The sequence below is a fragment of the Herpailurus yagouaroundi genome, unplaced genomic scaffold (genome assembly GCF_014898765.1).
Source record: "Herpailurus yagouaroundi ecotype Mexico unplaced genomic scaffold, PumYag 193, whole genome shotgun sequence".
Taxonomy (NCBI): domain Eukaryota; kingdom Metazoa; phylum Chordata; class Mammalia; order Carnivora; family Felidae; genus Herpailurus; species Herpailurus yagouaroundi.
The window spans coordinates 6,890,732-6,918,662 of record NW_024412424.1 but is presented as its reverse complement, the minus strand read 5'-3'; the positions used below and the strand labels follow the sequence as shown (position 1 = coordinate 6,918,662).

At 44.0% G+C, this 27,931-nt stretch overlaps 1 protein-coding gene and 1 long non-coding RNA gene across 2 annotated transcripts; both read left to right on the top strand.

Moving 5' to 3' along the window:
* Nucleotides 1–739: 739 nt before the first annotated feature.
* On the top strand, nt 740–27,931 carry SLC25A20 (solute carrier family 25 member 20). The gene is made up of 9 exons (XM_040445298.1): nt 740–984; nt 5,090–5,182; nt 9,783–9,910; nt 13,150–13,240; nt 24,630–24,747; nt 25,470–25,542; nt 25,920–26,029; nt 26,520–26,644; nt 27,077–27,931. Exons 1-9 carry the CDS (start codon nt 880–882, stop codon nt 27,137–27,139), a joined length of 906 nt encoding a protein of 301 aa, XP_040301232.1. The 5' UTR covers nt 740–879; the 3' UTR covers nt 27,140–27,931.
* On the top strand, nt 19,356–20,853 carry LOC121011171 (uncharacterized). The gene is made up of 2 exons (XR_005781521.1): nt 19,356–19,751; nt 20,520–20,853. It is a non-coding gene; the product is annotated as an uncharacterized LOC121011171 (long non-coding RNA).

The following is a 27,931-nucleotide window of genomic DNA, read 5'->3' as shown; positions in this document are numbered from 1 at the left end:
GCCACCTAGGTACCCCCAGAATGGCTTCTGTCTACCATCTCCTTCAGAGTAGAAGTTGACGTCCTCAGAGCGGCACACAAAGCCTGTTGAATGTGCCACCAATATCTCCACGTCTTCATCTGCTACTCCTCTTTCTCACTCTGCTGTAGCCACAAAGGCCTTTCTCTATGTGGTTCTCCAAAGAGGCCAGGCACAGCCCATCTCAGGGCTTTTGTATTTTCTTTTCCTTTGCTTGTTAGGTCCCTCACCCTCCATTCTCCCCACCCCCATGTCTTTGGGCAGGACTCACTTCCTCACGTTCTCAGTGAAACCCTCCCGTACCTACTTAAAATTGCATATTACTCGCCCCCTCACTCCCATACTCTCTAACCCTCTTTCCGGGTTTTTCTCCATAGCAATTATCACCACTTGATACACTATGCAGCTTTCACTTATTTATCTTCGTCATGGTCTATAAGCTCCACAAAGACAGGGATCCGTGTGCTGGGCTACCAGCTGCGCCTCCAGCACGTGGAAGGGCGCCTGGCACTAAGCCGAGGGCGGTCGGCTTCTGCGGAGTAATGCGACGCGTAGAGGAGAAAACATTGAAGTCTGGGAAGACTTTCGGGAGGGGTAAAGCTAACCGTCTGCACTTCCAACCTAGCCCTGAAGGGGTCAGGGCCAGCTCTGCTACCTCAAACCACGCCTACAGAGGGGCGGGACATCGGCCGGAAGCCGCCCCCCAGCGGAAGACGGACTGGGCAGCTTGGGCTGCCCCAGGCTCCTGCCCCGCCCACGCGAAAGTGGGTGAAAGGTCGGCGGTGCCCGCGCTGCGGCTGGTGCAGTGGAGCAGGGCAGGCCCGGAACAGACTGACACAGTGCCGGCCAGACGGACGGACCATGGCAGACGAGGCGAAGCCTATCAGCCCACTCAAGAACCTGCTGGCCGGCGGCTTTGGCGGCATGTGCCTGGTGTTTGTGGGGCACCCGCTGGACACCGTCAAGGTGCGAGGCGACTGGGGCGCGCGCGGGCTGGAGGGAGGAGGCCCCGGCCAGGCGCAGAAAGCAGCGTCCCCCACGAGGCGCAGCCCGGGGCAGAAGCGGGGCCTGTGGGAGCTTCCGTGAGAAGTCCAGGGAATCTCCCTTTCGTTCTTTTTGGGGGTCGCAGAGAAGCTGTTCTTCGCTCCTCAAAGAGTCATACAGCGCAGAGGGAGCAGACTCTAACCGTCCACCAAGGGCTCTGATTTAAAGTTCTCGGTCCGGCATTACGCCACCTCTTTGGGGATAGGAAAGAAAAAGCACCTGCCCAAAGCTCTGATTGCAGCAAACCTTACAACATTACCAGCAGGATTGAAACAGGTCACCTGTTAAAGCCCTCCTCAGAAAGAGAGCTAGACAGAGGTACAATTATTCTAGAGATGTCTTTGACACATTCCTATGGGGCCAAAGTGCCCCCATCATTTCCTTCTCACTTTCCCACCCCAGAGAGGAGGTTGGCCATCTTCAGCCTATCACCTCACATAAGCCTGATAGGCCTCCGGTGGGAAGTGATCATATCCTCAGGGATAAGCTCCTTCCAAGAAAAGCAGGTGACTGACTTCGCCCAGGGCCCCGTTGATCCTGACAACTCCCAGGTGAGGAAGCCATGGTCAAACTGAGGCTTTGGGAAGGAGGAAACTCATTAGGGCTTGTTCGCTGGTCTTCCTCACATCTTGCTTCAATTCTTTCCCCCTGCAGCACATTCAGCAAGACCTGCCTGGAGACCAAAGTCCATGCCCTGTGACTTAGCATTCAGAACTTCATCCTAGTTTTCTACCCTTATTTCTGGACACACATTTGGAGGAAATTGACAGATCGTGTCCAGGGTGGGCCTGTGGGGAGCCAACATGAGTCTTACAGGGTGGGAAGTCTGTGTAGGGGACTTAAGACTAGTATGAGAGAATTGTCTGGCCTCTCTTCCTACACTTGATCCATGTAGCCAGATATCTTGTAAGTTCGAGGCATTTGGGACCTCTCTTAAAACCCTCGCTTTCTGCCTTATACAAGTATTGCTCTTACTTCTGTATCCTCTTGCCGTTCTTCCCCACAGATGTTACTCTCAGGAAGAGCTCAGTGATCTCTGTACTAAAGTGTAAATGACTGAAAATGTTCCCTGGCATTTTTAACAGCCAAAAAGCCGCTTTTTAGCTTAAAACCACAAATTGCTGATTGCAGTCCTTTTGACCTCAGAGAGGCACATGGGTTCCAGTCAAAGCCTGGCCTAGGGGCACCTTCAGAGGTCCAAGGTGACTAGCTGTTGCCTAAGAAGGCAAGAACTGCAGCACTTCAGAGTTGGAGCTTGGAAAGGCTGTGTGGTAGGTGGTAAAGGGCTGGCTGAGCTCTGACTGGAGAAGTGGAGAACCCAGACATTCTGGGCAGGGGAAGAGCAGAAGTGAAGGCAGATACTGGCTTGGCAGTGGGAATCAGGCTGTAAAATAAGATCAACCATGGAGTACTTTAATGTTCTTGCTGGCTTGGATGGTTGACGTCATGATGGAACAGGTGTGAAATCTATACAGAATCACAGAAAGGTATCACTCAGAAGTTTTGATCCATCTCTCCCTCCTTACTGAGCTAGGGAGGTTGTGCCTGATTATGGAGGATCTGAAAGCCAATAAAAGGGATTTCAGATGTCAAGCAGTTCTGTTTTACATTTCTACTGTTCTGTCCTATAAACTCCTCAGACTTGCATGGACTCTCCATTGCCTAGAAAGTGATTTCCTTATGGTGACATGTAAGGCCCTAACAAATATAAGAATAAGAGATTCTAAAGAAACAGAGGAAGAGCAGGGTGAAAATGGTGTTTTGAAAAGGTTAGTATGATAGCACCATGAGAAGGACTTGGAAGCAGGAGGACTCTGAGCAGGAAAAACAGCCAGGAAGTAGACTACAGAAGTAACTGGATGTATCAGTTATCTATCGCATTATAACAACTTACCCTAAAATTTAGTGATACGAAACAATAACATTCATTAACTCTCATAGTCTTTCTGAGGCAGGGTTTTGGGAGCAGCTTAGGTGGATAGTCTGGCTTAGGGTTGTTTGTGAGGTTGCAGATGTTGGCTGGCATCCAGGATGAATAAAGAACTCTTGCAACTCAATAAAAAGACAAATAGCCCAATTGAAAAATGGGCAAAGGACTTAATATTGAATAAATATTAGACAAGCTTATAGAGACAGTAGATAAGTGATTTCAAGGGGCTTAGAGGAGCAAGGGATAGAGAGTAACTACTAATGGTGTGGAGTTTCTTTTTGTGGTGATGAAAATGTTCTAAGTTGATTGTAATGAAGGTTGCACAACTCAAAACACTAAAAACCATTGAACTGTGCACTTTAAAAGGGTGAATTTTATGGTATGGAAATTATATCTTAAAAAGCTGTTGAGAAAAAGTACTGAACCAGGGTGCCTGGCTGACTCAATCGCTAGAGCATATGACTCTTGATTTTTGGGTCTTGAGTTTGAACACCACGTTGGGTGTAGAGATTACTTAAATTACTTAAATTACCCAAAGACAGTGCCCGCCCGCCCCCCCCCCCCCCCCCAAAAAAAAAAAAGATGTTGTAAGAGACTACACTCATCTTAAGGATTGGCTTCCACGTGGTTCATTCACATGCTGGCAAGTTGGTGCTGGCTCTTGTCAGGAGGCCTTCTTTCTTCCATACATGGCTTCTCTAAGCTACTTGAGTGTCCTTATAACATGGTGACTAACTTCCCCCAAAGCAGATAACCTGAGATAGAGCCAGGCAGAAGCTGGCCTTTTTGTCACCTAGCCTTGGAAGTCATATAGCATCAATACCACCTTACTCTACTTGATAGAAGTAAGTTGGCTGAGTCTGGCCCACATTCAAGGGGAGTGAATTAGGACTTAAATTTGAAGGGGAAAGAGCATCAAGGAATTAGTGGACATAATTGAAAACCACTATACTGGGTAAGAATGGGTTAGGACTTGGCCTAGGAAAGGACTCAGACAGAGGAAGAAATTAGGATTCTGGAAGCATCTTGAAGGACCACTCCAATAGACTTGGTGCCCATGTCAGTAAGAGTAGGGAGAGCAATAGGAAGTAGTCAGAGGTGATGCTATGGTTTCAAATCCTGAGGTAGCTAGGTCGCTCTGGCACAAATGGAACATTCATCAGGAAGGTGAGATTCCAGAGGTGATTTGAGTAGGGAGATCTTTACTTGGAAGTTGGAAGTATAGTCCTAAAGATGGGAGAGAAGGTCTGGAGATGGCCAAGTGATAGTCATCACTGAGTACAGCTGAAGCCCTGCAATCTGAGTTTTCTGAATGGGATCATGGACCACATGGGTAGGGTGCTAAGCCTGAAGAATGCCCGGAGTAGAAAAGGAGACAAAGGAGGGAGTTCTAAGAAGGGAGGTTTCAAGAAGAGACATTTTGAAGCACTGTATATATCAAAAGGTCAAGAAGGATGAGGATCAGCAGAAGTGGGATTAAATCCACCTTACTCCAGGGGTGCCTTGGTGGCTCAGTTGGTTAACTCTTGATTTCGGCTCAGGTCATGCTCTCATGGTTCGTGAATTTGAGCCCCATGTCAGGCTCACACTGGCAGTGCAGATCCTGCTTAGGATTCTATCTCTCCTCTTTCTGCCCCTCCCCAGCTTTCACTCTCCTTCTCTCTCAAAATAAATTTACAAATTTTTAAATACATTTAAAAAATCCACCTTACTCCAGAATGCTTTTGTAGAGTGCCTTACCTAACCACCAGCATGCCACCACAAATAGGAAGCTGGTCATAACTATTGGCATATCACTTGAACTCTGTAAACCCAGCCTTCTTATCTGTAAACTGGGAATACTTATCCCATTGGGTCATTGTGGGATCCATTAGGTAAGAAATAAGTGGTGGAAGTGACTAGATGAGGGGGGAAAAAAGGCATGCTACTAATGACATGTGAGTACAGAGTTTGAATAAATTGGAGGAAAGAGAAGTCTGAATCTAGCAGGTTAAGCAAGTGCCAAAGACATGTACACAGGCACAACTATTCTCTGTTCAGAGTTTGGCAAGCAGTTCTGTTTCTGGGAGATGATTGTGTTTTAACTTCTGGTTTCAGGTCCGACTGCAGACACAGCCCCCAAGTTTGCCTGGACAGCCACCCATGTATTCTGGGACCTTTGACTGTTTCCGGAAGACACTTGTTAGAGAGGTATGGTATCTAGGTGTTGGGCATTCCTCTTACTCAGAGGACCACATTCACAGAGTTGGTTTGTTGCTTCCCTGGGGGGATAGGGTGTCTTTCTGTTGGAGGGCCAGCCCACAGCTGCGGCTCTCTTACTGTGCCATCCCATGCCCTCCTGTTGTTGCTCTGGACTCTTTGATGGTTCCAGCTGCTGTTTTATATGGATGACTAAAGCTAACAAAATGGTTTTCTCATTTGAAAGGCAGAATTCAGGGTGCTTAGGTGTCACCCAGATAAAGAAGGGAGACTGCTAAGTGATGGATTAAGCCTTGGGGGAGAAGTTGTTCCCAGGGTTCCCACAGGATCCATGCCCAAGATGGTGCTGCCTTTTTTTCTTTAAGGCATTCTTTCTTTCATCTGTGCTTCCCAGAGCTGAGTCTCATCGGTGTCCCATTGAGGCTTTAGGCTTTGGATCTGCCCCATATCCTCTGCGCTGGTGGAAGAAAGGCAGGGTTTACATGCCTCTTGGTCAAGGAACACTGAGCATCTGTTTAGTGGCTTGGCAGCGTGCTGGGTCATGGGGGCCTGGTGAGAATGGCTTGTACAAACCCAACTCCCTGCAGGGTTGAATAGGTTTCCTTCGTCCATATGCATGCACATCCTTGGTTTTTGCTGTGCCAAACTGACCTCTGCTTTCTGAAACTGCCAGAGGTCTTGGCTGTGCTGCGTGGAAGTGGGTGGGCCAGGATGGTGGAAGGAAGGCTAACCAGGAGGCAAGGGCTTAGTTAGGCCCTTAGGACTTGGACATGCTTTTCAGCCCCGGCAGGGAGCTGTAGGCTTTGGAATGACTTTGTCATATGCTGCTTTTGTAGATCCTCCTCAGAACCTTCTCTTCCCCCTTCACTCTTTACTGTTTTCTGCCTTTGCACTTTGTCCTCAGACAGTCTGCTTACAGCGTGTGACAATGTTAGACCTTTGCAGGACCCAGGAGTGCCGACTGGTACAGTTTTGCCCCTTTAGTTCAGGAAAGAAGATTGGTTGTGAGTGCCCAGGATCTGCAGAGAGACAGGTTCTCCAGCCTGTGTCTGTGGACTCTCCAGGTGTGGAGCACCACCCTATTTCTCCTGCGGTTCTATCTTAAGCAGCAACTATAGGGGCACCTGGGTGGCACAGTTGGTTGAGCGTCCGACTTCGGCTCAGGTCATGATCTCGCGGTTCGTGAGTTTGAGCCCCACATTGGACTCTGTGCTGACAGCTTGGAGCCTGGAGCCTGCTTCGGTTTCTGTCTGTCTGTCTGTCTCCCTCTCTCTCTGCCCCTTCCCCACTTGTGCTTTGTCTCTCGCTGGCTCTCAAAAATGAATAAACGTTAAAAAAAAAAAATGTAAAAGTGGGAATGCAAGCTGGTGCAGCCACTCTGGAAAATAGTATGGAGGTTCCTCAAAAAACTAAAAATAGAATTACCCTATGACCCAGCAATTGCACTATTAGGCATTTATCCAAGGGATATAGGTGTGCTGTTTCGAAGGGACACCTGCACCCCCATGTTTATAGCAACACTATCAACAATAACCAAAGTATGGAAAGAGCCCAAATGTCCATCGATGGATGAATGGATAAAGAAGATGTGGTATATATATACAATGGAGTATTACTCGGCAATCAAGAAGAATGAAATCTTGCCATTTGCAACTACATGGATGGAACTGGAGGGTATTATGCTAAGTGAAGTTAGTCAGAGAAAGACAAAAATCATATGACTTCACTCATATGAGGACTTTAAGAGACAAAATAGATGAACATAAGGGAAAGGAAACAAAAATAATATAAAAACAGGGAGGGGGACAAAACAAGAGACTCATGGAGAACAAACGGTTACAGGAGGGGTTGTGGGGGGGGGATGGGGTAAATGGGTAAGGGGCACTAAAGAATCTACTCCTGAAATCATTGTTGCGCTATATGCTAATTTGGATATAAATTTTTTTTTCAACGTTTTTTTTTTTTTTATTTTTTTTATTTTTTTTTATTTTTGGGACAGAGAGAGACAGAGCATGAACGGGGGAGGGGCAGAGAGAGAGGGAGACACAGAATCGGAAACAGGCTCCAGGCTCCAAGCCATCAGCCCAGAGCCTGACGCGGGGCTCGAACTCACGGACCGCGAGATCGTGACCTGGCTGAAGTCGGACGCTTAACCGACTGCGCCACCCAGGCGCCCCATGGATATAAATTTTTAAAAATACAAAATTAAATTTAAAAAGTGTAAAACAAAATGAGCAACTATAACATTTGTTTTTAAAATTATTCCTTATTCAGGGGCGCCTGGATGGCGCAGTCGGTTAAGCGTCCGACTTCAACCAGGTCACGATCTCGCGGTCCGTGAGTTTGAGCCCCGCGTCAGGCTCTGGGCTGATGGCTCAGAGCCTGGAGCCTGTTTCTGATTCTGTGTCTCCCTCTCTCTCTGCCCTTCCCCCGTTCATGCTCTGTCACTCTCGGTCCCAAAAATAAATAAAACGTTGAAAAAAAAATTTTTTTTTAAATAAAATTATTCCTTATTTTGTATTAAAGTGATACAAGCACTTGGGTTTGTTACTGAAAGGCTTGTAACAAAGTAGCAAAATGATTTATCCACCTCTTCTCCAGAGGTAATTTTTTTCAGCTTTTCCAGTTGTTTACGCTGTTTCTACCTAAAAAAATATACAACTATATTTAATACACTTTTTATATGTGTTAGCTACCTATTTGTGGTAGATGATTTTAAGTCTTACATTTCTTTTTTAATGCTTTTTAAAAAATATTTATTAAACTTTTTTTTAATGTTTATTTATTTTTGAGAGAGAGAGCACAAGTGGAAGAGGGGCAGCAAGAGAGGGAAACACAGAATCTGAAGCAGGCTCCAGGCTCTGAGCTGTCAGCACAGAGCCCTATGCAGGGCCCAAACTCACAAACCGTGAGATCATGACCTGAGCTGAAGTCAGATGCTTGACAGACTAAGCCACCCAGGTGCCCCTATTTATCTATTTTGAGAGAGAGGAAAAAGCACACACATGCGCACACGCAGGGGAGTGGCTGAGAGAGAGAACCCCAAGCAGGCTCCGCGCTGTCAGCACAAAGCCCAATGTAGGGCTTGAACTCAAACCGTTGAGATTGTGACCTGAGCCTAAACCAAGAGTCACACTTAACCAACTGAGCCACCCAAGTGCCCCTAGTCTTACATTTCTTTATGCCCTTTCTGCTCTGCCTGTATAGTTTTATCATATGTTGTTGTTTAATCCAATTTACTGTTTTCATGATTACAACTTTATATATTTTTTTCCTCTTAAGTAATATAGTATGATGCGCATTTTATTTCTTGTGTGACTTTTTCTTTTTCTTGAGGTTAGGTAAAATAATTGTGTCAGTTTCTTTTGCTTGTGTTTCTTTGAATTGCTGTCTTGGTTATCTTGTACCTAAGAAAGCTCTGTGGAGTACCTTTCTGTTTGGTTTTCCACACTGCCTAAACAGTTGTAATCTGTTCTTCCACTGTGAGTTGTTTTGCTTTGTTTTTTTTGTTTTTTGTTGTTTTTGGGAAACTTCCCTTCTGGGGTCCTCTATCCTCATACTCTTGTGTGGACTGGCTTCTTTCCAGGCCCACGGTACCCAACGCCATCCCAGAAGCCTCCTTTACCTCTCTTGGGCTCAACCCTTGGTCTCCTGGGTCCCAAATCTTTTTCCCTGGTTACGAACCTCATTTGGTTGGGATATCTGTTTGTCTGTTTATTGGCTACTGGCATAGTTGATTTTATCACAAACTACATGAGTGAAAATTGATGTGCAGTCTTACTATTGTTTCTAATAATAAAAACCCTATATCTTAGTACTTGGAAAATACAAAAATTTCTTAATTACCTGTCATCTCACTCCAAGGAAGTCAGATCACATTATACATCTTATCTTCTAGCCTGCCTTTTTAGTGGTCTCTAAGTAGACTTAATAGCATCTTCTCATGTTACAATGTGATTTAATGGCCGTGTGATAGTCCATTTATGGAATTCCCATCATTTGTCTTGTTAATCTCCTATTTGGGAGTTTTTTGGATTATTCCAAAATTTTGGGAGCTTATAAATGCCTAATGTCATTCTCTTTTTACATCTCTGAGTATTTTCTTAGAATAAACTTCTAGACACAGAATTTCCTGATGAAAGGGCATGCTGCATATTGCCAGATTGCTTTCCAGAATAAAAGCTGTTTCTGGTTTCTTCAGCAGTGTATAAAAGGACAACTATTTCTGGGGGTTTCTTCCTTTTGTTTTTTTTTTTTTTTAAGTTTATTTATTTTGAGAGAGAGAGAGAAAGATGCAGGAGGAGAGAGAGAGAATGCCAAGCAGGCTCTGCACCATCAGCACAGAACCCAAAGCAGGACTCAAACTCATGAACTGTGACATCATGACCTGAGCTGAAACCAAGAATTGAACACTTAATCGACTGAGCCACCCAGGCTCCCAGGGGTTTTTCTTCCTTTTGAAAGTTCTCTTCACTCGGAGAAGAGGTGAAGGAAGGAAGCCACAGTTTAGAGGACACAGTATGTCACTGTTTCAGCGGTATAAAGGGTACTTGTGTCTATAAACAGCTTCTGTTTCTGTGATTCCTTGCAGGGCATCACGGGGCTATATCGGGGCATGGCTGCCCCCATCATTGGGGTCACCCCCATGTTCGCTGTGTGCTTCTTTGGGTTTGGTTTGGGGAAGAAACTGCAACAGAAATACCCAGAGGATGTGCTCAGGTGAGTACTTACAGGTCTGGAGCACTTGAAGGTGTTCCGCCTGGTGGTGTGACATGGGTCAAAGTGAAAAATCTTGGCAGATAGGGAGTGGCTGTCCCTCTGGACCCCTAACACTGGCTCCTGGTTGCTCCACATGAGGGAGGTACTTGAGCTTCTTTTGCCCTGTGAACCAAAGTGAAAAAGAAAACAACCCCAAATCCTCCCCCATCTTCCCTACCAGGTTGTCATAATATCTTCTATGAAGTAGTATCACTTACTGTGGATATTAGTAATATCAACCCCATAGCATTGAGAGGTCTGAATGTGAAAAAGTATGTAAAATGCCATGAACAGTCCCCAGTGCCACAGCAATGACAACAGCAGCCTTGTCCTCCATCCCCTGCTTGGGAAAAGGGAAGGACCCTTAACCAACTGAGTCACCCAGGTGTTTCTCAATTTTTTTTTTTTTTTTTAGTGTTTATTTGTTTTTGAGAGAGAGAGTGTGTGTGTATGAGCAGGGGAGGGGCAGAGAGAGAGGGAGACACAGAGTCCAAAGCAGGCTCCAGGCTCTGAGCTGTTAGCACAGAGCCTGACGCAGGGCTTGAACTCATGAACCAGGAGATAATGACCTTAGCCGAAGTTGGACACTTAACTGATTGAGCCACCCAGGTGCCTCTCAATTTTTTTTCATTAAACCTTTTTAAATTTTTAATTGAAGTATAGTTGACACATAATATTAGTTTCAAGTATATAATGTAGTGATTCAACAATTACATACATTATGAAATGCTCACATGGTAAGTGTAGTTCCCATCTGTCACCATACAAAGTTATTACATAGTGACTATATTCACTATGATGTACTTTTCATCAGACCAGCTTCTTGGCCTGCAGGGGGATTCAGAGTGGAAACATGGGATGATAAGATGTCCTCAGTCTGAGACTTGCAGGGTGACAACAACTCCTGGGAAGGGCTGCAGGCAGCACAGATCCCACAGAGGCTGGCCAGGCCTAGGTCCAAGAGTTTGAGGGAGGAAGCCCAGGGTGCTGTGTGGTTGTTTTCTGTCACTACTTCAGGCCACAGCATGCTGAGTAAGGGTCTAGGACGTAGATGAGATGCTTATAATGTGAAACTATTTCTGGAGTCCTTGTGACCCTCTGAATGTGACAAGCTTCTATAAATAGCCACAGGTGGCCACAAATGTGAATGTGTATGGGGTCCTTTTGAAGCTGTGTTTGGCTGTTGGTAGTCCAAATGTCCCAGGGACACATGTCTTCTCTGAGAAGCTGGTATTCTAGCTCATGTACCAGCTCATAGTTATAGTTATACTGGGGCCATGCACTAAAACCCCCAGTGGGGTCATTGTTAGTACTTAGACCTGTGGGTTGTATTCCCTGTACAATCACATCAGCGTACAAAGAAATACCCTTCCTGCTTGAGCAAAGGTTGAGACACTGAGGACCCCACTCGTATAATCTTGCCATGTTTTAAATTCTGGACATCAGCCCTGCCATGTTTCCCCTCCCTGCAGTGGTATTTGAGGATAGTATGGAAATGAGCATTACCAGGATCTTGGAGTGGATCCCCAAGAAGGTTCAGACTCACAGATACCAGCCTAGGGTGGGGGTGGGGAGTGGCAGAATGGGCCAGGCAGTCATAGAGTGTCTAAAGAGTTCTCTGGGCACACACAGAGAACCCATTCAGAGAAAAGTCCTTATTCCCAAGAGATGGGGATGTGCCTGGCCTGGAGTATGGGCATCCTGCAAAGTACAGAGCATGTTGGTCTCCTGAGGAGAACTTCAGTTGCTGAGAGGGCTCCTCTTGGAGACAGCAGTGTGAACTGTGTCTGTGAAGGAGGCCGTGCATGAAAGCAAGTCTCTTGACTGTTCGACAGCCAACCTGTGTGCTAGGTCTGCATGCCTGAGGTATATGTGTGGGCCCTGCCTGGAGTGAGAATATAAAACAACAACAACAAAAACAGGGCTGTTGAAACTTATGCCCTACCTAGAGGGAAGGACTGCAGTAGATGTCTCTCTACCCCGTTTGACATCTGTTCTCCAGGTCTTGGGCTCTTGTTGAGTGGGACCTGGCTGAAGGCTCAACTGTCAGAGGTTGGGGTCAGGAGGGGCCTGAGGCTCTGGCAAGTAACTGAAGATTTTTAGTAACCTTTCTTAAATTGCGGAGGCTCTGTTGAGATGTTAATTATAGCTTTGTGCTCCATTGCCTCCTGGTGACCCTTGTATTACTAATAGAAAAGGAGATGCCAGAGGTAGCACAGACAGCTGTGTGCTATAGATACCTGGAGCCTCATCTCCAAATACTTCATGTGGTTTATTCTGTAGGGGCCAGGGTGAGGATCCATCTCTCTGGCCGCTGAGGGATCATTCCCTGCCCAGAGGGCTACAGAACTCATCATGCCTCTCTGGGTACCATCCCTGTCTGGGCCTTTTTCAGCATCTTAACAGCACACTGTTTGCAATTGGCCTGGGTGCCCTTCATCCTGTGGAAATGGCCACAACTGCCCCCCCCAGCCTTGATGCTGTCTCGCTTGAGTCTTGGATTAAAATGTTCTCAGGCCCTTGCTGATCCAGAGGAAGTGAGATTGGAGGGAAACTGGGGTTGACTGAGACCCAAATCTTGAGTTGGAGGCTTTTTTCCACAACAACCCTGAGTTTTACAAATGGGGAGTCAAGGCTCAGTGAAGCCTAAAAACTAATCTGTAGTCATTGTGCATGACAGGCCCAGGCAGGGAACTATGTCTCACTATAAAGCTTCTGTGGGTGAGGCCAACCGAGTGTGCAGGTGGCCTTCTTGACCAAGCTCATATTACTCTTGGTACTGAGACCTCTGCCCTGGAAAATTTGACCTCAGAATACACCTAGAACTTTGCTTTTGTGCAAAATATGGTTTATTTCTGCTGGGCTTCTGCCTAGTCCAAGTGCTTATTTTTTCTTTTTTTTTTTTTTTTTGGGGGGGACAGAGAGAGACAGAGCATGAACAGGGGAGGGGCAGAGAGAGAGGGAGACACAGAATCGGAAACAGGCTCCAGGCTCCGAGCCATCAGCCCAGAGCCTGACGCGGGGCTCGAACTCATGGACCGCGAGATCGTGACCTGGCTGAAGTCGGACGCTTAACCGACTGCGCCACCTAGGCTCCCCAGTGCTTATTTTTTCTTACAAAGTCATCCTTCGTGCTGGGATTGCTGCTGTCCTGGGTGGTTAGTCACAGGGGTTGCCTCTGGTTTTTGTTTTCAATACAGCTACCCCCAAATATTTGCAGCTGGGATGTTATCTGGTGTATTCACCACGGGAATTATGACCCCTGGAGAACGGATCAAGTGCTTGCTACAGGTAAGAGTATGAGCTGGTGTGGGGGAATGTGATCTGGGGGGAGGCAGCTAGCTTTTTCCATTCAGTATGCAATTTTGTGTGGATGTTTATGTCCTTTCACCCTTTATAAAGGCTTCAGGTCAGGTGTGCAAAACAGTTTCAAGGTTTTTTTTTTTTTTTTTTTTTTTGCATTTTTATTTTTTTTTTATTTTATTATTTTTTTTCCTTTATTTATTTATTTATATTTTTAAATTTATATATGAAATTTATTGTCAAATTGGTTTCCATACAACACCCAGTGCTCATCCCAAAAGGTGCCCTCCTCAATACCCATCACCCACCCTCTCCTCCCTCCCACCCCCCATCAACCCTCAGTTTGCTCTCAGTTCTCAACAGTCTCTTCTGCTTTGGCTCTCTCCCACTCTAACCTCTTTTTTTTTTTTTTTTCCTTCCCCTCCCCCATGGGTTCCTGTTAAGTTTCTCAGGATCCACATAAGAGTGAAACCATATGGTATCTGTCTTTCTCTGTATGGCTTATTTCACTTAGCATCACACTCTCCAGTTCCATCCACGTTGCTATAAAAGGCCATATTTCATTTTTTCTCATTGCCACGTAGTATTCCATAATGTATATAAACCACAATTTCTTTATCCATTTATCAGTTGATGGACATTTAGGCTCTTTCCATAATTTGGCTATTGTTGAGAGTGCTGCTATGAACATTGGGGTACAAGTGCCCCTATGCATCAGTACTCCTGTGTCCCTTGGATAAATTCCTAGCAGTGCTATTGCTGGGTCATAGGGTAGGTCTATTTTTAATTTTCTGAGGAACCTCCACACTGCTTTCCAGAGCGGCTGCACCAATTTGCATTCCCACCAACAGTGCAAGAGGGTTCCCGTTTCTCCACATCCTCTCCAGCATCTATAGTCTCCTGATTTGTTCATTTTGGCCACTCTGACTGGCGTGAGGTGATACCTGAGTGTGGTTTTGATTTGTATTTCCCTGATAAGGAGCGACGCTGAACATCTTTTCATGTGCCTGTTGGCCATCCGGATGTCTTCTTTAGAGAAGTGTCTATTCATGTTTTCTGCCCATTTCTTCACTGGGTTATTTGCTTTTCGGGTGTGGAGTTTGGTGAGCTCTTTATAGATTTTGGATACTAGCCCTTTGTCCGATAGGTCATTTGCAAATATCTTTTCCCATTCCGTTGGTTGCCTTTTAGTTTTGTTGGTTGTTTCCTTTGCTGTGCAGAAGCTTTTTATCTTCATAAGGTCCCAGTAATTCACTTTTGCTTTTAATTCCCTTGCCTTTGGGGATGTGTCGAGTAAGAGATTGCTACGGCTGAGGTCAGAGAGGTCTTTTCCTGCTTTCTCCTCTAAGGTTTTGATGGTTTCCTGTCTCACATTCAGGTCCTTTATCCATTTTGAGTTTATTTTTGTGAATGGTGTGAGAAAGTGGTCTAGTTTCAACCTTCTGCATGTTGCTGTCCAGTTCTCCCAGCACCATTTGTTAAAGAGACTGTCTTTTTTCCATTGGATGTTCTTTCCTGCTTTGTCAAAGATGAGTTGGCCATACGTTTGTGGGTCTAGTTCTGGGGTTTCTATTCTATTCCATTGGTCTATGTGTCTGTTTTTGTGCCATCAAGGTTTTCAAGAGCATGGAAGCAATCGTAGTAGAATCGAGAACCAGGACAGTGTAACAAACCAACCAGAATGTCACACCTGTGATGTGTCATTCTAGACTTATCCACTCTTATTAACAGTACTTCAGGAACTCTGAAAGGTGAACCGTGTTTCTTCAGAGGTGGAAGGGAGGCTACTTCTGCCTGTGTATCTTATGTCTCTACCAGTTGCCCAAAGACTCAGTGCCCTTTGAGTACCTGGCTCATTGACAGCCAAGGTTGTGAATTGGTCTCCTGCCTTACCACACAGGCTCCTTTTAAAACAAAAAAAGTTAGTGCTGTTTTCTTCTTTTTTTTTAATTTTTTTTTTCAACATTTTTATTTATTTTTGGGACAGAGAGAGACAGAGCATGAACGGGGGAGGGGCAAAGAGAGAGGGAGACACAGAATCGGAAACAGGCTCCAGGCTCCGAGCCATCAGCCCAGAGCCTGACGCGGGGCTCAAACTCACGGAACGTGAGATCGTGACCTGGCTGAAGTCGGACGCTTAACCGACTGCGCCACCCAGGCGCCCCAATGTGCTGTTTTCTTCTAATAGCTGAAGTAATTTAACACATAATTCTTGGTAGAAAATTTTGATAATGCAGAGAAGCACAAAGAAAAAAATGTATTTATCACCCATGATACCACCTCACTGAGGTAACCACTGGTATGTTTTTGTGTGAATTCTTCTAGCCTTTTTGGTAAACATGTATGTTAGGAAATGTTAACTTTTGAAATAAAATTGAGGTCACATAATGCATTAGTTTTATAACCAACTTTTTTCACTTGATGTATCCTAATTTTCTGTGGTTGTTTTTTCTCAAGCATCATGTTCTGTATCTTATTTCATTACATGGCTCTCATTTACCCAATAATTCCTTATCTGGGGGCATGACAAATTATATACAATAGCGAAGATCTTTATAAATAAGTTTTTGTGTGTATATCTGATTCTTTTCTTTTCTTTTTTTTTAATGTTTATTTATTTTTGAGAGAGAGAGCAGGGGAGGGGCAGAGTGAGAGGGAGACAGAGGATCTGAAGCAGGCCCCTGCTGTCAGCACAGAGCCCAATGTGGGGCTCCAACCCACTAACTGTGAGATCTTGACCTGAGCCAAAGTAGGAAGCTCAACTGACTGAGCCACCCAGGCACCCCATGTATACCTGATTATTTTCTTAGAATAAATGTCCAGACATGAAATTAGTATGTTTAAATGTGTGTACATTTATTTATTTATTTATCTATTTATTTATATAAACTTTGTTTATTTTGAGGTGGGGGGGACAGGGAGAGAGCTAGAGAGACAAAGAGAATCCCAAGCAGTCTCCATACTGTCAGCATAGAGCTCAATATGGGGCTTGATCCCATGAACCATGAAATCATGACCTGAGCCAAGATCAAGAGTTGGACGCTTAACCAACTCAGCCACCCAGGCACCCCCTAAAGGTGTATACTTTAAAAAGTTTTTAAAACATATTACCAAATGGCCCTCCTATAAAGGCCTATCCCTTTCTATTCTCAGTCAATAATACAGGAGCACCCACTGACCAGGAAACTCTGCAGCATCTAATTTACAATCTCTGCCAGTCTGATGGGTGAAAAATTTGCATTGTTTTAATTTTTTCACGTTTTTATTTTTTTAAATGGTTGTTTTTGAGAGAGCACAAGTGGGAAGGGGCAGAGAGAGAGGGACAGAGGATCTGAGGCGGGCTCTGCACTGACAGGCAGCCTGATGTGGGGCTCGGACTCACGAACCACAAGATCATGACCTGAACTGAAGTCGGTCACACAACCAACTGAGCCACCAGGAACCCCAATTGTTCTTGCTTTTAAATGATAGTGAGGTTAATTACTCTGATGAATATTAGTTGTTTGTATTATTTCTTTATGAAGTACCTATTTTTCTTTGCTCATTTGTTTGTTTTTTTGGCTTATAAAAGCTTTGGACGTGTTAAGGTTGTTAATTACTTACTGTGTGGCAAGTCTTTTACATGGTTTGCATTTGTCATTTAATTTTGTGTATTTTTTTGAGCTTTTAACGGTGCAAGCTTTATTCCAATTTTGTGTATTTTTTAATTAAGCTTTTTATTTTGAGATAATTATAGATGTATGTGCACTTGTAAAAAATAATGTAAAGGGAAAAATAATAATACAGAGAGATCACTTGTACCCTTTATCCAGTTTTCCCATAAAGGTAACATCTTGTAAAACCCTAGAACAATATTACATCCAGAATATTGTATTGATATGGTAAAGATACAGAATATTTCCATCATTGCCGTGGCCACATCCATTTTCCTTCTCCCACTCTAGTTCTTAACTGGCCCAGCAACCACGAGTCTATACTCCATTTCTATAATTTTAGAATTTCAAGAATGTTATATAAATGGAATCATACTATAGTAAAGTTCCCAAGTAAACTTTTTGGATTGGCTTTAACAAATTTTTTTTGTAATTATGAATTCTTTTTTGGGGGAGGGGGAGGGACACACCAGGGGTGGGGAGGGGTGGGGCACAGACAGGATCTGAAGCAGGCTCTGCACTGACTGACAGCAACAAGTCCAACGTGGGACTTGAACTCACAAACTGAAATGATGACCTGGGCCAAAGTCGGATGCTTAATTGACTGAGCCACCCAGGCGCCCCTGGATTGGCATTTTTAACTCAACATAATTTTCTGGAGATTCACCAGATTGTTGCATGTATGAATTATTCATTTCTCTTTAATAGTCTGTGGTGTGTTTAACTTTTCATCCATTGAAGGACATCTGGGTTGTTTCCAGTTTGGGGCTATTATGAATAAAGATGGTATAAACATTTGTATTCAGAGGTTTTGCTGAGAAAATAAGTTTTCATTTCTCTGGGATAAATGCCCAGGAGTACAATTATTGAGTCATATGGTAGTTGCATGTTTAGGGTTTTTTTTTGTTTTTTTTTTTAAAGAGAGAGAACAAACATGGGAGAGGGGCAAAGGAAGAGAGAGAGAGAGTAAAAGAGAGAGAGGAGAAAGAGAAAATGTGGGAGAATCTTTTTTTTTTAAATTTTTTTTTTTTCCAACGTTTATTTATTTTTGGGACAGAGAGAGACAGAGCATGAATGGGGGAGGGGCAGAGAGAGAGGGAGACACAGAATCAGAAACAGGCTCCAGGCTCTGAGCCATCAGCCCAGAGCCCGACGCGGGGCTCGAACTCACGGACCGTGAGATCGTGACCTGGCTGAAGTCGGACGCTTAACCGACTGCGCCACCCAGGCGCCCCTAGAGAGGGAGAATCTTAAGCAGGCTTCTCGCTCAGCACAGAGCCCAATGTGGGGCTCGATCACGCAATCCTGGGATCATGACCTGAGCCAAAATTAAGAGTCGGAAGCTCAACCACTGAACCGTCTAAGCCACCCAGGTGCCCCTTTACTGTTGAGTTTTTAGAGTCCTTTATTCTAGATACTAGTGGTTTAAATAAGAGCAAATACTATGCTTGATCTTAGCCAAAATGCCGAGAAGTGATAGATAGATACTAGTGGTTTGACAGATACATGGTTTGCAAATATTTTCTCTCAGTTTATAGTTTGGCTTTTCATCCTCTTAACAGAGTATCTTGAGCAAACATTTTCTTTTTAATGTTTATTTTGTGCTCTCTCTCTGTGTGGGGAAGGGGCAGAGAGAGGGAGAGAGAGAGAACCCCAAGCAGGCTCAGAGCCCGATGCAAGGCTCGAACTCATGAACCATAAGATCATGACCTGAGTCAAAACCAAGAGTCAGATGCTCAACTGACTGAGCCATCCAGGAACCCCTTGAGCAAACATTTTTAATTTTAATAAAGTTGGGTTTGTTAATTTTTCTTTTATGGATTGGACTTTAGGTATTTGAGGCATTGGGTCTCTTTACCTAGCCTGAGATCCCAGATTTTCTTCTGTGCTTTTTTCTAAGTATTCTATTTTTTTTTTTTTTTTTTTTTTTTTTTTTTTTTTAGAAACAAAAGAGAGAGACAAAGCAGGAGAAGGGCAGGGTCAGAGAGGGAAGGAGACACAGAATCCAAAGCAGGCTCCAGGCTCTGAGCTATAAGCACAGAGCCTGATGCCGGGCTCAAACTCATGAACTGAGATCATGACCTGAGCCAAAGTCAGATGCTTAACTGCCTGAGCTACCCAGGTGTCCCTAAGAATTCTATTTATAGTTTAACATTTTACATTTAAGTATGTGACCCCATTTTGAATGAATTTGTATATAATGTACAAAAATTTGCCTATGGCTGTCCCATTGCATCAGTGCCACTTGTTGAAAAGACTTATCTTACTTCACTGAATTGTTTACATTATGTTAAAAATCAACTCAGCATAGCAGCACCTGGATGGGCTCATGCAGTTAAGCCTCTGACTCTTGGTTTCGGCTCAGGTCATGATCTCACGGTTCACGAGTTTGAGCCCTACATCAGGCTCTGCGCTGACAGTGTGGAGCCTTCTTGTAATACTTTGTTTTCTCTCTCTCTGCCCTTCCCCTGCTCATGCTCTCCCTCTCTCTCTCAAATAAATAATAAACTTAAAAAAGAATCAACTGGGCATATTTGTGTGGATCTACTGCTTTGTTCTGTATTTCCTTCCATTGATCTATATGTCTATCCTTTTACTAATACTACACAGTCTTGATTAATATAGGCATGTACTAAGTCTTGAAATTGAGTAGACTGATCCCTCCCACTTTATTCTTAAGAAAAAAAAAAAACCCTTATTCTAGCTATTCTAATTGCTTTGTATTTCCATATAAACTTAAGGGTAATATAGAAAATTGAGAAAAATTTTGCTGAGATGTATGTTAAATCTATAGGTCAATTTGGATGAAATTGATACTGTTTTGAGTCTTCCAATCCATGGACATGGTATGTCTCTCCATTTATTTAGAACTTTAATTTCTTTCATCAGTACTGTGTACTTTTATTTTTTTATTTTTATTTTTTTTTTAATTTTTTTATTTTTTTTTCAACGTTTATTTATTTTTGGGACAGAGAGAGACAGAGCATGAACGGGGGAGGGGCAGAGAGAGAGGGAGACACAGAATCGGAAACAGGCTCCAGGCTCTGAGCCATCAGCCCAGAGCCTGACGCGGGGCTCGAACTCACGGACCGCGAGATCGTGACCTGGCTGAAGTCGGACGCTTAACCGACTGCGCCACCCAGGCGCCCCTGTACTGTGTACTTTTAAGCACCTAAATCCTGTACATGTTTCTTTAAATTTATATTTAAGTCTTCTCTCTTTTTTTGACTTTCAAAAATGGCATTGTAGGGGTGCCTGGCTGGCTCAGTTGGTAGAGCATGTGACTCTTGATCTCAGGGTCGTGAGTTCAAGCCCAAGTGTTAGGTACAGAGATTAAAAATAAAATCTTTTTAAAAATGGCATTGGGAATGGTGCTGTAAGTTTAATTTTGTTATCTACATGTTCTTAGCTAGCTCATAGAAACACAATTGATTTTTATATGTTAATCTTATGTCCTGTGACCTTCCTGAATCCCTTATTTAGTTCTAGGATTATTTTTTTTATACAATCTGTGAGATTTTCTATGTAGAAAGTCATGCCATTTGCAAATAGAGACAGTTTTATTTCTTCATTTCTGATATGTTTAACTTTTATTTCCTTATTTCACTGGCTAGAACTTCCAGTACTATGTTGAATGACGAGAATGGACATTTTTGCCTTCTTCCCAATCTTACAGGGAAGTATTCACTATTTCATTGTTAAATATGTTAGATATACTTTTTTTTGTAGATGTTCTTTATGAAGTTAAGGAAGTTACCTTCTTTTACCCTTTTTTCTGAGAATTTTATCATGAATGGATATTGACTTTTGTCAAATACTTTTTTTATTTCTGCATGGATTGATGTGATCATGTGAGTTTTCTTTAACTTGTTAATATGGTAGATTACATCAATTAATTTTCAAATATTGAACCAACTTTGCGTTGCTAGAATAAACCCACCAAGTTGACATGGTGTATAATTCTTTTTATATGTTGCTGAATTCTATTTGCTTATGTTTGGTTAAAGATTTTTGCATGTACAATCATGAAAGATATAGGTCTGTCATATTTTTTTTTCCTGTATTGTTTTATGCGGTTTTGATATTAGGATAATACTAATTTCATGAAATGAATTGGGAAGTGCTCCCTTTTCTGTTTTCTTTTTTTTTTTTAATTTTTTTTTTCAACGTTTATTTATTTTTGGGACAGAGAGAGACAGAGCATGAACGGGGGAGGGGCAGAGAAAGAGGGAGACACAGAATCGGAAACAGGCTCCAGGCTCCGAGCCATCAGCCCAGAGCCCGACGCGGGGCTCGAACTCACGGACCGCAAGATCGTGACCTGGCTGAAGTCGGACGCTTAACCGACTGCGCCACCCAGGCGCCCCCCTTTTCTGTTTTCTAAGAGAGATTGTAGAATTGGTGTTAATTCTTTAAACCTTTGTTAGGATTTTATAATAAATTATGGATTTGGGAGAGAAGAGTTTTAAAATTATGAATTCAATTTTCTTAATAGTTACAAGGCTATTCAAATTAATTATTTCATGTTGGGCAAATTGTGGTAGTTTATGTTTTTCTTTTCTCATCTATGTTGTTAAATTGTGTGTAGAGTTGTTTGTAGTATTCCCTTATTATCCTTTTGATGTCTACAGGGTCTGTGGTGGTATCTTCTGTTTTATTCCTGATATTAGTAATTTGTGACTTCTCTCTCTTTTTTGTCAGCCTCACTAGAGGTTTGTTAATTTTTTTGATCCTTTCAAGAAAATAGTTTTTTGTTGTACTGATTTCCTCTATTTTTCTGTTTTCAATTTCATTGGTTTCTGCTTGTATCTTTATTATTTACTTCCTTTTGCTTGTTGTAGGTTTAGTTTGCTTTTCTTTGTTTTTGTTTTACAAATGTTTATTTTTGAAAGAGAGAGCATGAGCAGGGGAGGGGCAGAGAAGGAGCAGGGGGACCGAGGATGTGAAGCAGGCTCTGCGCTTACAGTGGAGAGCCCAATGCGGGGCTTGAACTCACAAACTGTGAGATCATGACCTGAGCCACAGTTGGAACACTTAGCTGACTGAGCCATCCAGGTGCCCCTTAGGGAGGTTTTTGAGGTGAGAGCTTATTAAATTGTTGATTTGAGCCTTTTCCTCCTTTCTAATGTATGCAGTCAGTGCTATAGGGTTTCATTTCAGCAGCACTTTAGCTAGGTCTTACAAACTTATTTATATATATGTTTATTTATTTAAGTAATCTCTATATCCAACATGGGACTCAAACCCACAACCCTGAGTGAGATCAGCACTCACGTGCTTTTCTGGCTGACAGGCATCCCAAAGTTAGATATATTTTAATTGCCAGTCAGTTCAGTGTGTTTTCTAATTTCCTTTGAGACTTCCTTTTTGAATTATTATTATTTCCTAATGTTTATTTATTTTTGAGAGAGACAGAGACAGAGTGTGAGCTGGGGAGGGGCAGTGAGAGAGGGAGACACAGAATCTGAAGCAGGCTCCAGGCTCCAAGCTGTCAGCACAGAGCCTGACACAGGGCTCAAACCCACAAACTTCGAGATCATGACCTGAGCTGAAGTCAGACGCTTAACCCACTGAGCCATCCAGGCGCCCCCTTTTTGAGTTGTTTAGAAGAGTGTTGTTTGGTTTACAGTGTTGGAGATTATTGATTTCTAGTTTTTAGTCCATTGTGATCAGAGAACGTATTCTGTATTATTTAAAACCTTTAGGGGTGCCTGTGTGGCTCAGTCGGTTAAGCATCTGACTCTTGATTTTGGCTCAGGTCATAATCTCACAGTTCGTGAATTTGCGCCCCATATTGGGCTTTGCACTGACAGCATGGAGCCTGCTTGGGATTCTCTCTCTCTTTGCCTCTCTTTCTCTGTCAAAATAAATGAGTAAATAAACGCAAACAAAAATTTTAAATCTTTTAAATTTCTTGAGGTTTGTTTTATGCCCATGGTCTGTCTTGGCTTATGTCTATGGGCACTTGAAAGAATGTGTAATCTGTTGTCATTTGGTGGAGTGTTCTATAAATGTCGATTAGATCCTCTTGGTTGATAGTACTGAGTTCTTCTTTATCCTTGGTGATTTTCAGTCTTTTTGTTCTACCAATTTGTTGATAGAGGGAGTTGAAATCTCCAACTGTAATTGTGGGTTTGTTTGTTTCTCCTTTCAATTCTATCAGTTTTGCTATACATAGTTTGTAGTTTTTTTTTTTGTTTGGTACATACACTTTGTTTTTTTGTTTTTTTGTTTTTTCAACTTTTTTTTTATTTATTTATGGGACAGAGAGAGACAGAGCATGAACGGGCGAGCCGAAGTTGGACGCTCAACCGACTGAGCCACCCAGGTGCCCCTAAGGGAGGGAGAATCTTAAGCAGGTGTCACATTCAGCACAGAACCTGATGTGGGGCTTGATCCCATGACCCTGGGATCATGACCTGAGCCGAAATCAAGAGTTCAGCGCTCAACTGACTGAGTCACCCTGGTGCCCCTTTATTGCTATTTTGAATGGAATTATTTTCCATTATTTTCAACTTGTTATTGCTGGTGTGTAAGAAAATTATTAGACTTGGGATATGTGTCGGTTGAGTGTCTGACTTTGGCACAGGTCTTCATCTCATGGTTCGTGAGTTCAAGCCCTGCATCAGGCTCAGGCTTGCTACTGTCAGCGTGGAGCCTGCTTTGGATCCTCTGTCCCCCTCTCTCTCTGCCCCTTCCCTGCTCGTGCACACTCATAGGCACACGTTCTCTCTCCCTCTCTTCCTCTCAAAAGTAAATAAACGTCCGACTTCGGCTCAGGTCATGATCTCACGGTCCGTGAGTTCGAGCCCCACGTCGGGCTCTGTGGTGACAGCTCAGAGCCTGGAGCCTGTTTCAGATTCTGTGTCTCCCTCTCTCTGTGCCCCTCCCCTGTTCATGCTCTGTCTCTCTCTGTCTCAAAAATAAATAAACGTTAAAAAAAAAATTAAAAAAAAAAGTAAATAAACGTAAAAAAAGAAAAAGAAAGTTATTGGACTTCTATATTTATTTTGTAAGTGTTTCTCCTTGGGACTATTAAGGCCGAACTCTCCAGCTTTAATTATTCTTTGGTTGATGCCTCTGTGTGTTGATTCCCTTTGACTCTGTACTTCCTATGGATCTTGCATGGGGATCTTTCTCTCGGATCTTTTCTGGGATTACCCCAGCCTGCCTTTATCATGCTCTTGACTCTTAGGCTCTGGATCCCTGAAGCTGGGATGGGGGCCTCTCCTTGGCCTTTCCCTGGCTCTGCATAGGACTTCTATCCCAGGACTTAGAACTCTGAATGCCATTTCCTGTTCACCTTTCCTTAACCAGGCTTCCTGATCAGTGAAGGCTTGGAATGGGTTTGGTATTCAGTGGATATTTGTTGAAGGAATAAGTGAATGACTGAAGTATTTGTCTCCTTTCTAGACCTTCCAACTAGCTTTATTGGGAATGCTCTTGGATTTGAGGGTTCCTCCACTTATTTTCCAATTCTTCTGTTGATTTTTTTTTCTTGTCAGTATATGCATACTTTGTGATATTTTTATTTAGCTTTATTTCCTAGTGACTTCCACCAATATTCTATTTTCCAAATAACCATCAGTTTGACAGTGAAGTGTTTCTTGGTCTAATGCCTAATGACCACATCCACACTCACCTTGTAATCTTCTGTAACATGCTGAGTCTATTGACTTCGATGTTGCTGCCGCTGACTTTGATGACTTTTCCCTCCCTTTCAGATTCAGGCTTCTTCAGGGGAAACCAAATACACTGGGGCTTTGGACTGTGCAAAGAAGCTGTATCAGGAGTCTGGGATCCGAGGCATTTACAAAGGGACAGTGCTCACCCTCATGCGAGGTAACCTTTTAGGTTCTCCACCTGAGGTCACCTTGGTTGGGGGCTCATCTGAGGTGCATTTGCCACAGAGGGTCTTACCTGGGTCCCCAGATTAGCTTTGGCACCATGCAAACCACACTTATGGCTGAGAAGGCTGGCATGGTGTGCCCTGGTTTTAGGCAGTCTCACCCCAGCCGGCATGGACACAAATGAGGATGGGGGCAGGGGGAACCAACATCCTTCTGGCAGGCTGGCCCTCAAGGATGTATTAAGACAGTGGCAGTTACAGGGGACTGGAAAGTAGGTAGAAATCTGGCTGGAGGGATGAGTGGGAGGAAAGAATGACTTAAGGACACTGGGGCTCACCATGGTTTCGAGAGGCATGTTCTGCTGGGGTGGCAGTAGGAAAGGCAGACACAGCCTCATCCTTGTCCTAACGTGGTAGCTTGGAGGAAGGCCAGAGACTAGCAGTACTTGTAACTTGGAGTGGGCATGTCAGTGGGGACTACTCAGAAGGGGCTTTGAAGATGAAATGTTGTCATGCATGTTTGTGCTCACTCACACTAGTGCTTGCCCCAAAGTGGCATCTAATTACTGCACAGGAGTTAATGCAGATAAGAAGTGCTGCTGAGGACCTTCCCAGGGAGCCTTGAAGGGGCCAGTGCCAAGCTTGACTCTTCTAAATTCAAGAAATCTGTGAGGGTTTTATATCATTTAATTCACCTCTTTCTTGCTGCTAACAGATGTTCCAGCCAGTGGGATGTATTTCATGACATATGAGTGGCTGAAAAATATCTTCACTCCAGAGGGAAAAAGGTAAGGAGAATAGAAGAACTTAGAAGCCACTTTGCTCAGTCATGGGTTGGTTGCCCTTTACTGTAAATGGGTCTGATGGCAGAGTGGGGCTTGCTCCTGGTTCCATATCCACTTAACTCTCCTTGCTGCTGAGACCCATCTAATACCGCTAACTCTGTACCTCACCTACTGGAGCAAGTATATAAAACAAGTTCATGAAACTTCCTCCAAGGAGTGGCAGCTGCCATGTCACAGGAGCCCTGGCCTTGGACCTCCTCCCTCTGGCCAGTTTCTCCCTCTCTCTAACTGCCCCATCTGCCATAGGAGGGATGGTCTAGACACCACTCTCACAGCCTTTGTCTGACTGCGGTTGGTATTCTGCGGTTGGTATTCTGCAGTGTCAGTGAGCTCAGCGTGCCTCGGATCCTGGTGGCTGGGGGCATCGCTGGGATCTTCAACTGGGCTGTGGCAATCCCCCCGGACGTGCTCAAGTCCCGCTTCCAGACTGGTTAGTGGAGGGTAGTGGGATAGATGAGGGTGGAGTGGGTCCTAGCACTGGCTGCCCCTGGGGTGCAGAGCTCTTAGGGCCCTGAAGATACTCATTCTCCACAGCAGCACCCAGCATCTGTCTGATCAACATTTTCCCTTGTAGTCATTTGTGTTCTAGGAACCCTAGACTCACTTCCTGTTGGCCAAAACACAAAATAAGTGAGGTAAGCAGTCAAATCAACTATTCTGCCTTCACATGAGCAGAGGATTATTTCATTCTTTATTCTTCTCCACTCCACTCCCTTAGCATCAGTAATCCAGACAGTGTGTCTATTTCTCCCAAAGTGAACTGTGTTGTCTGTGGACTTGTCCCAGATGACCTGCAAGGTGTCTTCTTCCTGATGCTGTCACCCTGCAGGAAGACTTGACTACAAAATTGTCCCCACGTGGGTCATCATGGTTAGGTCAGGAAGCTTCCTAAAGCCTTAACAGTTGGATTTCACCCACAGCACCTCCTGGAAAATATCCTAACGGTTTCAGAGATGTGCTGAGAGAGCTGATCCGGGATGAAGGAGTCACATCTTTGTATAAGGGATTCAATGCAGTGATGATCCGAGCCTTTCCAGCCAACGCGGTGAGTGGCAGACAGGGGCTGTACTTTCCCTTTGGAGCTTAGAGCAGGGTCCAAAGTCTAGGTGGGTTGACTTTTGCTTGCTCCTAGGATTAGATTGGGAGCTCAGTTTTCCCCAAATCCTACCCTCAGCCAGAGCCTCCTTATTTGCTTCCTTTCCTGAAGCTTCAGGAGGGTTTGTCTTTGGGATTCTCTGAGGGGAGGGGCTTTGATTTCCAACTTGGCCATCAGAAGTGGGCAATTGTGAAACATGGATGTTCTTCCCCTCTCAGGAATGAGAAAGCACAGCTTGATTCCCTGACCTGGGGTAGGAATGAAGTTAGGGAGGGTCCTGATGAAGTTAGGGAGTAGTTCTGGTCCTGACAGGGTTAGCTGTGGTCTCTGTGATAGTCACAATGCCTGCTGGTTTTTCTCTTCCTTCCAACCCCTTCTCAGGCCTGTTTCCTTGGCTTTGAAGTTGCCATGAAGTTCCTTAACTGGGCCACTCCCAACTTGTGAGGCTGAAGGCTGCTCGAGGCTTCTGGATGATGGAAGCTATCACCGAGGAAGAAGCAGTGGGCAGGACTAGTCAGTCCTGAAGGGCAAAAGGAGGGGAATGGTGGGATCAGAGCTGTGTGCATGGACTTGTTGAGACCATTGCCTTAATGACATCCTCTACCTGGTATAACTTGGTCTGCCACTTTGAGACTTGAATTTACTCTTGTCAGTTTAAGGGATCTCAAGAGGATTTGGAGGTGGAGTAAGTAGCTTTCAGACCAGATACGACCTGTGGTCAGAGAGCTGTCTACTGGTTGACTACAGGCCCTATTATACCCAAAATACTCCTCGAGAAAGAGGGAATCTCAGCATCTCACTGGAGGCACTATGCATGTTTTCAAACAGCTGACCAGGAGCTGGGGTGTTCTTCAATCCCTACCAAGGAACACACACCAGGTTTCCAGGGTATCATATAATCCTGGCCTGCATGTGAGGATGTGGACTTGAGGCCCACATCTCTCTGTCCAAGTGGACTGAACAAATGTGCCTAGGGGCAGATAGCCTGTTAACAGTTTGATTTTTTTTTTTTAATGCATTCAGGTAATCAAAACTTAAACTAAGTAGCCCAATTTCCCAGGAGTAGATGGAGAGCTTTCCCTCCTACAGAGTGAGGAGGGTTTGGAATAAACAGTCCGAGCCCTGCTGAGATAAGTGACAAAACCTAGGGTGTAGAAAAGGCCATTTTTGCACACTCTTTTCTCATGAGAGCGCCCTCTTTTAACAGGAAACAATAAATATTGTTTCTAATTTTTG

What these genes read in the sequence shown, in the direction of transcription:
- SLC25A20 (XM_040445298.1), top strand. Translation starts at nt 880, where the DNA reads ATGGCAGACGAGGCGAAGCCTATCAGCCCACTCAAGAACCTGCTGGCC. An exon ending in GGAAGACACTTGTTAGAGAG is followed by an intron (nt 5,183 to 9,782) that starts GTATGGTATCTA and finishes GATTCCTTGCAG; the next exon opens with GGCATCACGGGGCTATATCG. An exon ending in AGTGCTCACCCTCATGCGAG is followed by an intron (nt 24,748 to 25,469) that starts GTAACCTTTTAG and finishes TGCTGCTAACAG; the next exon opens with ATGTTCCAGCCAGTGGGATG.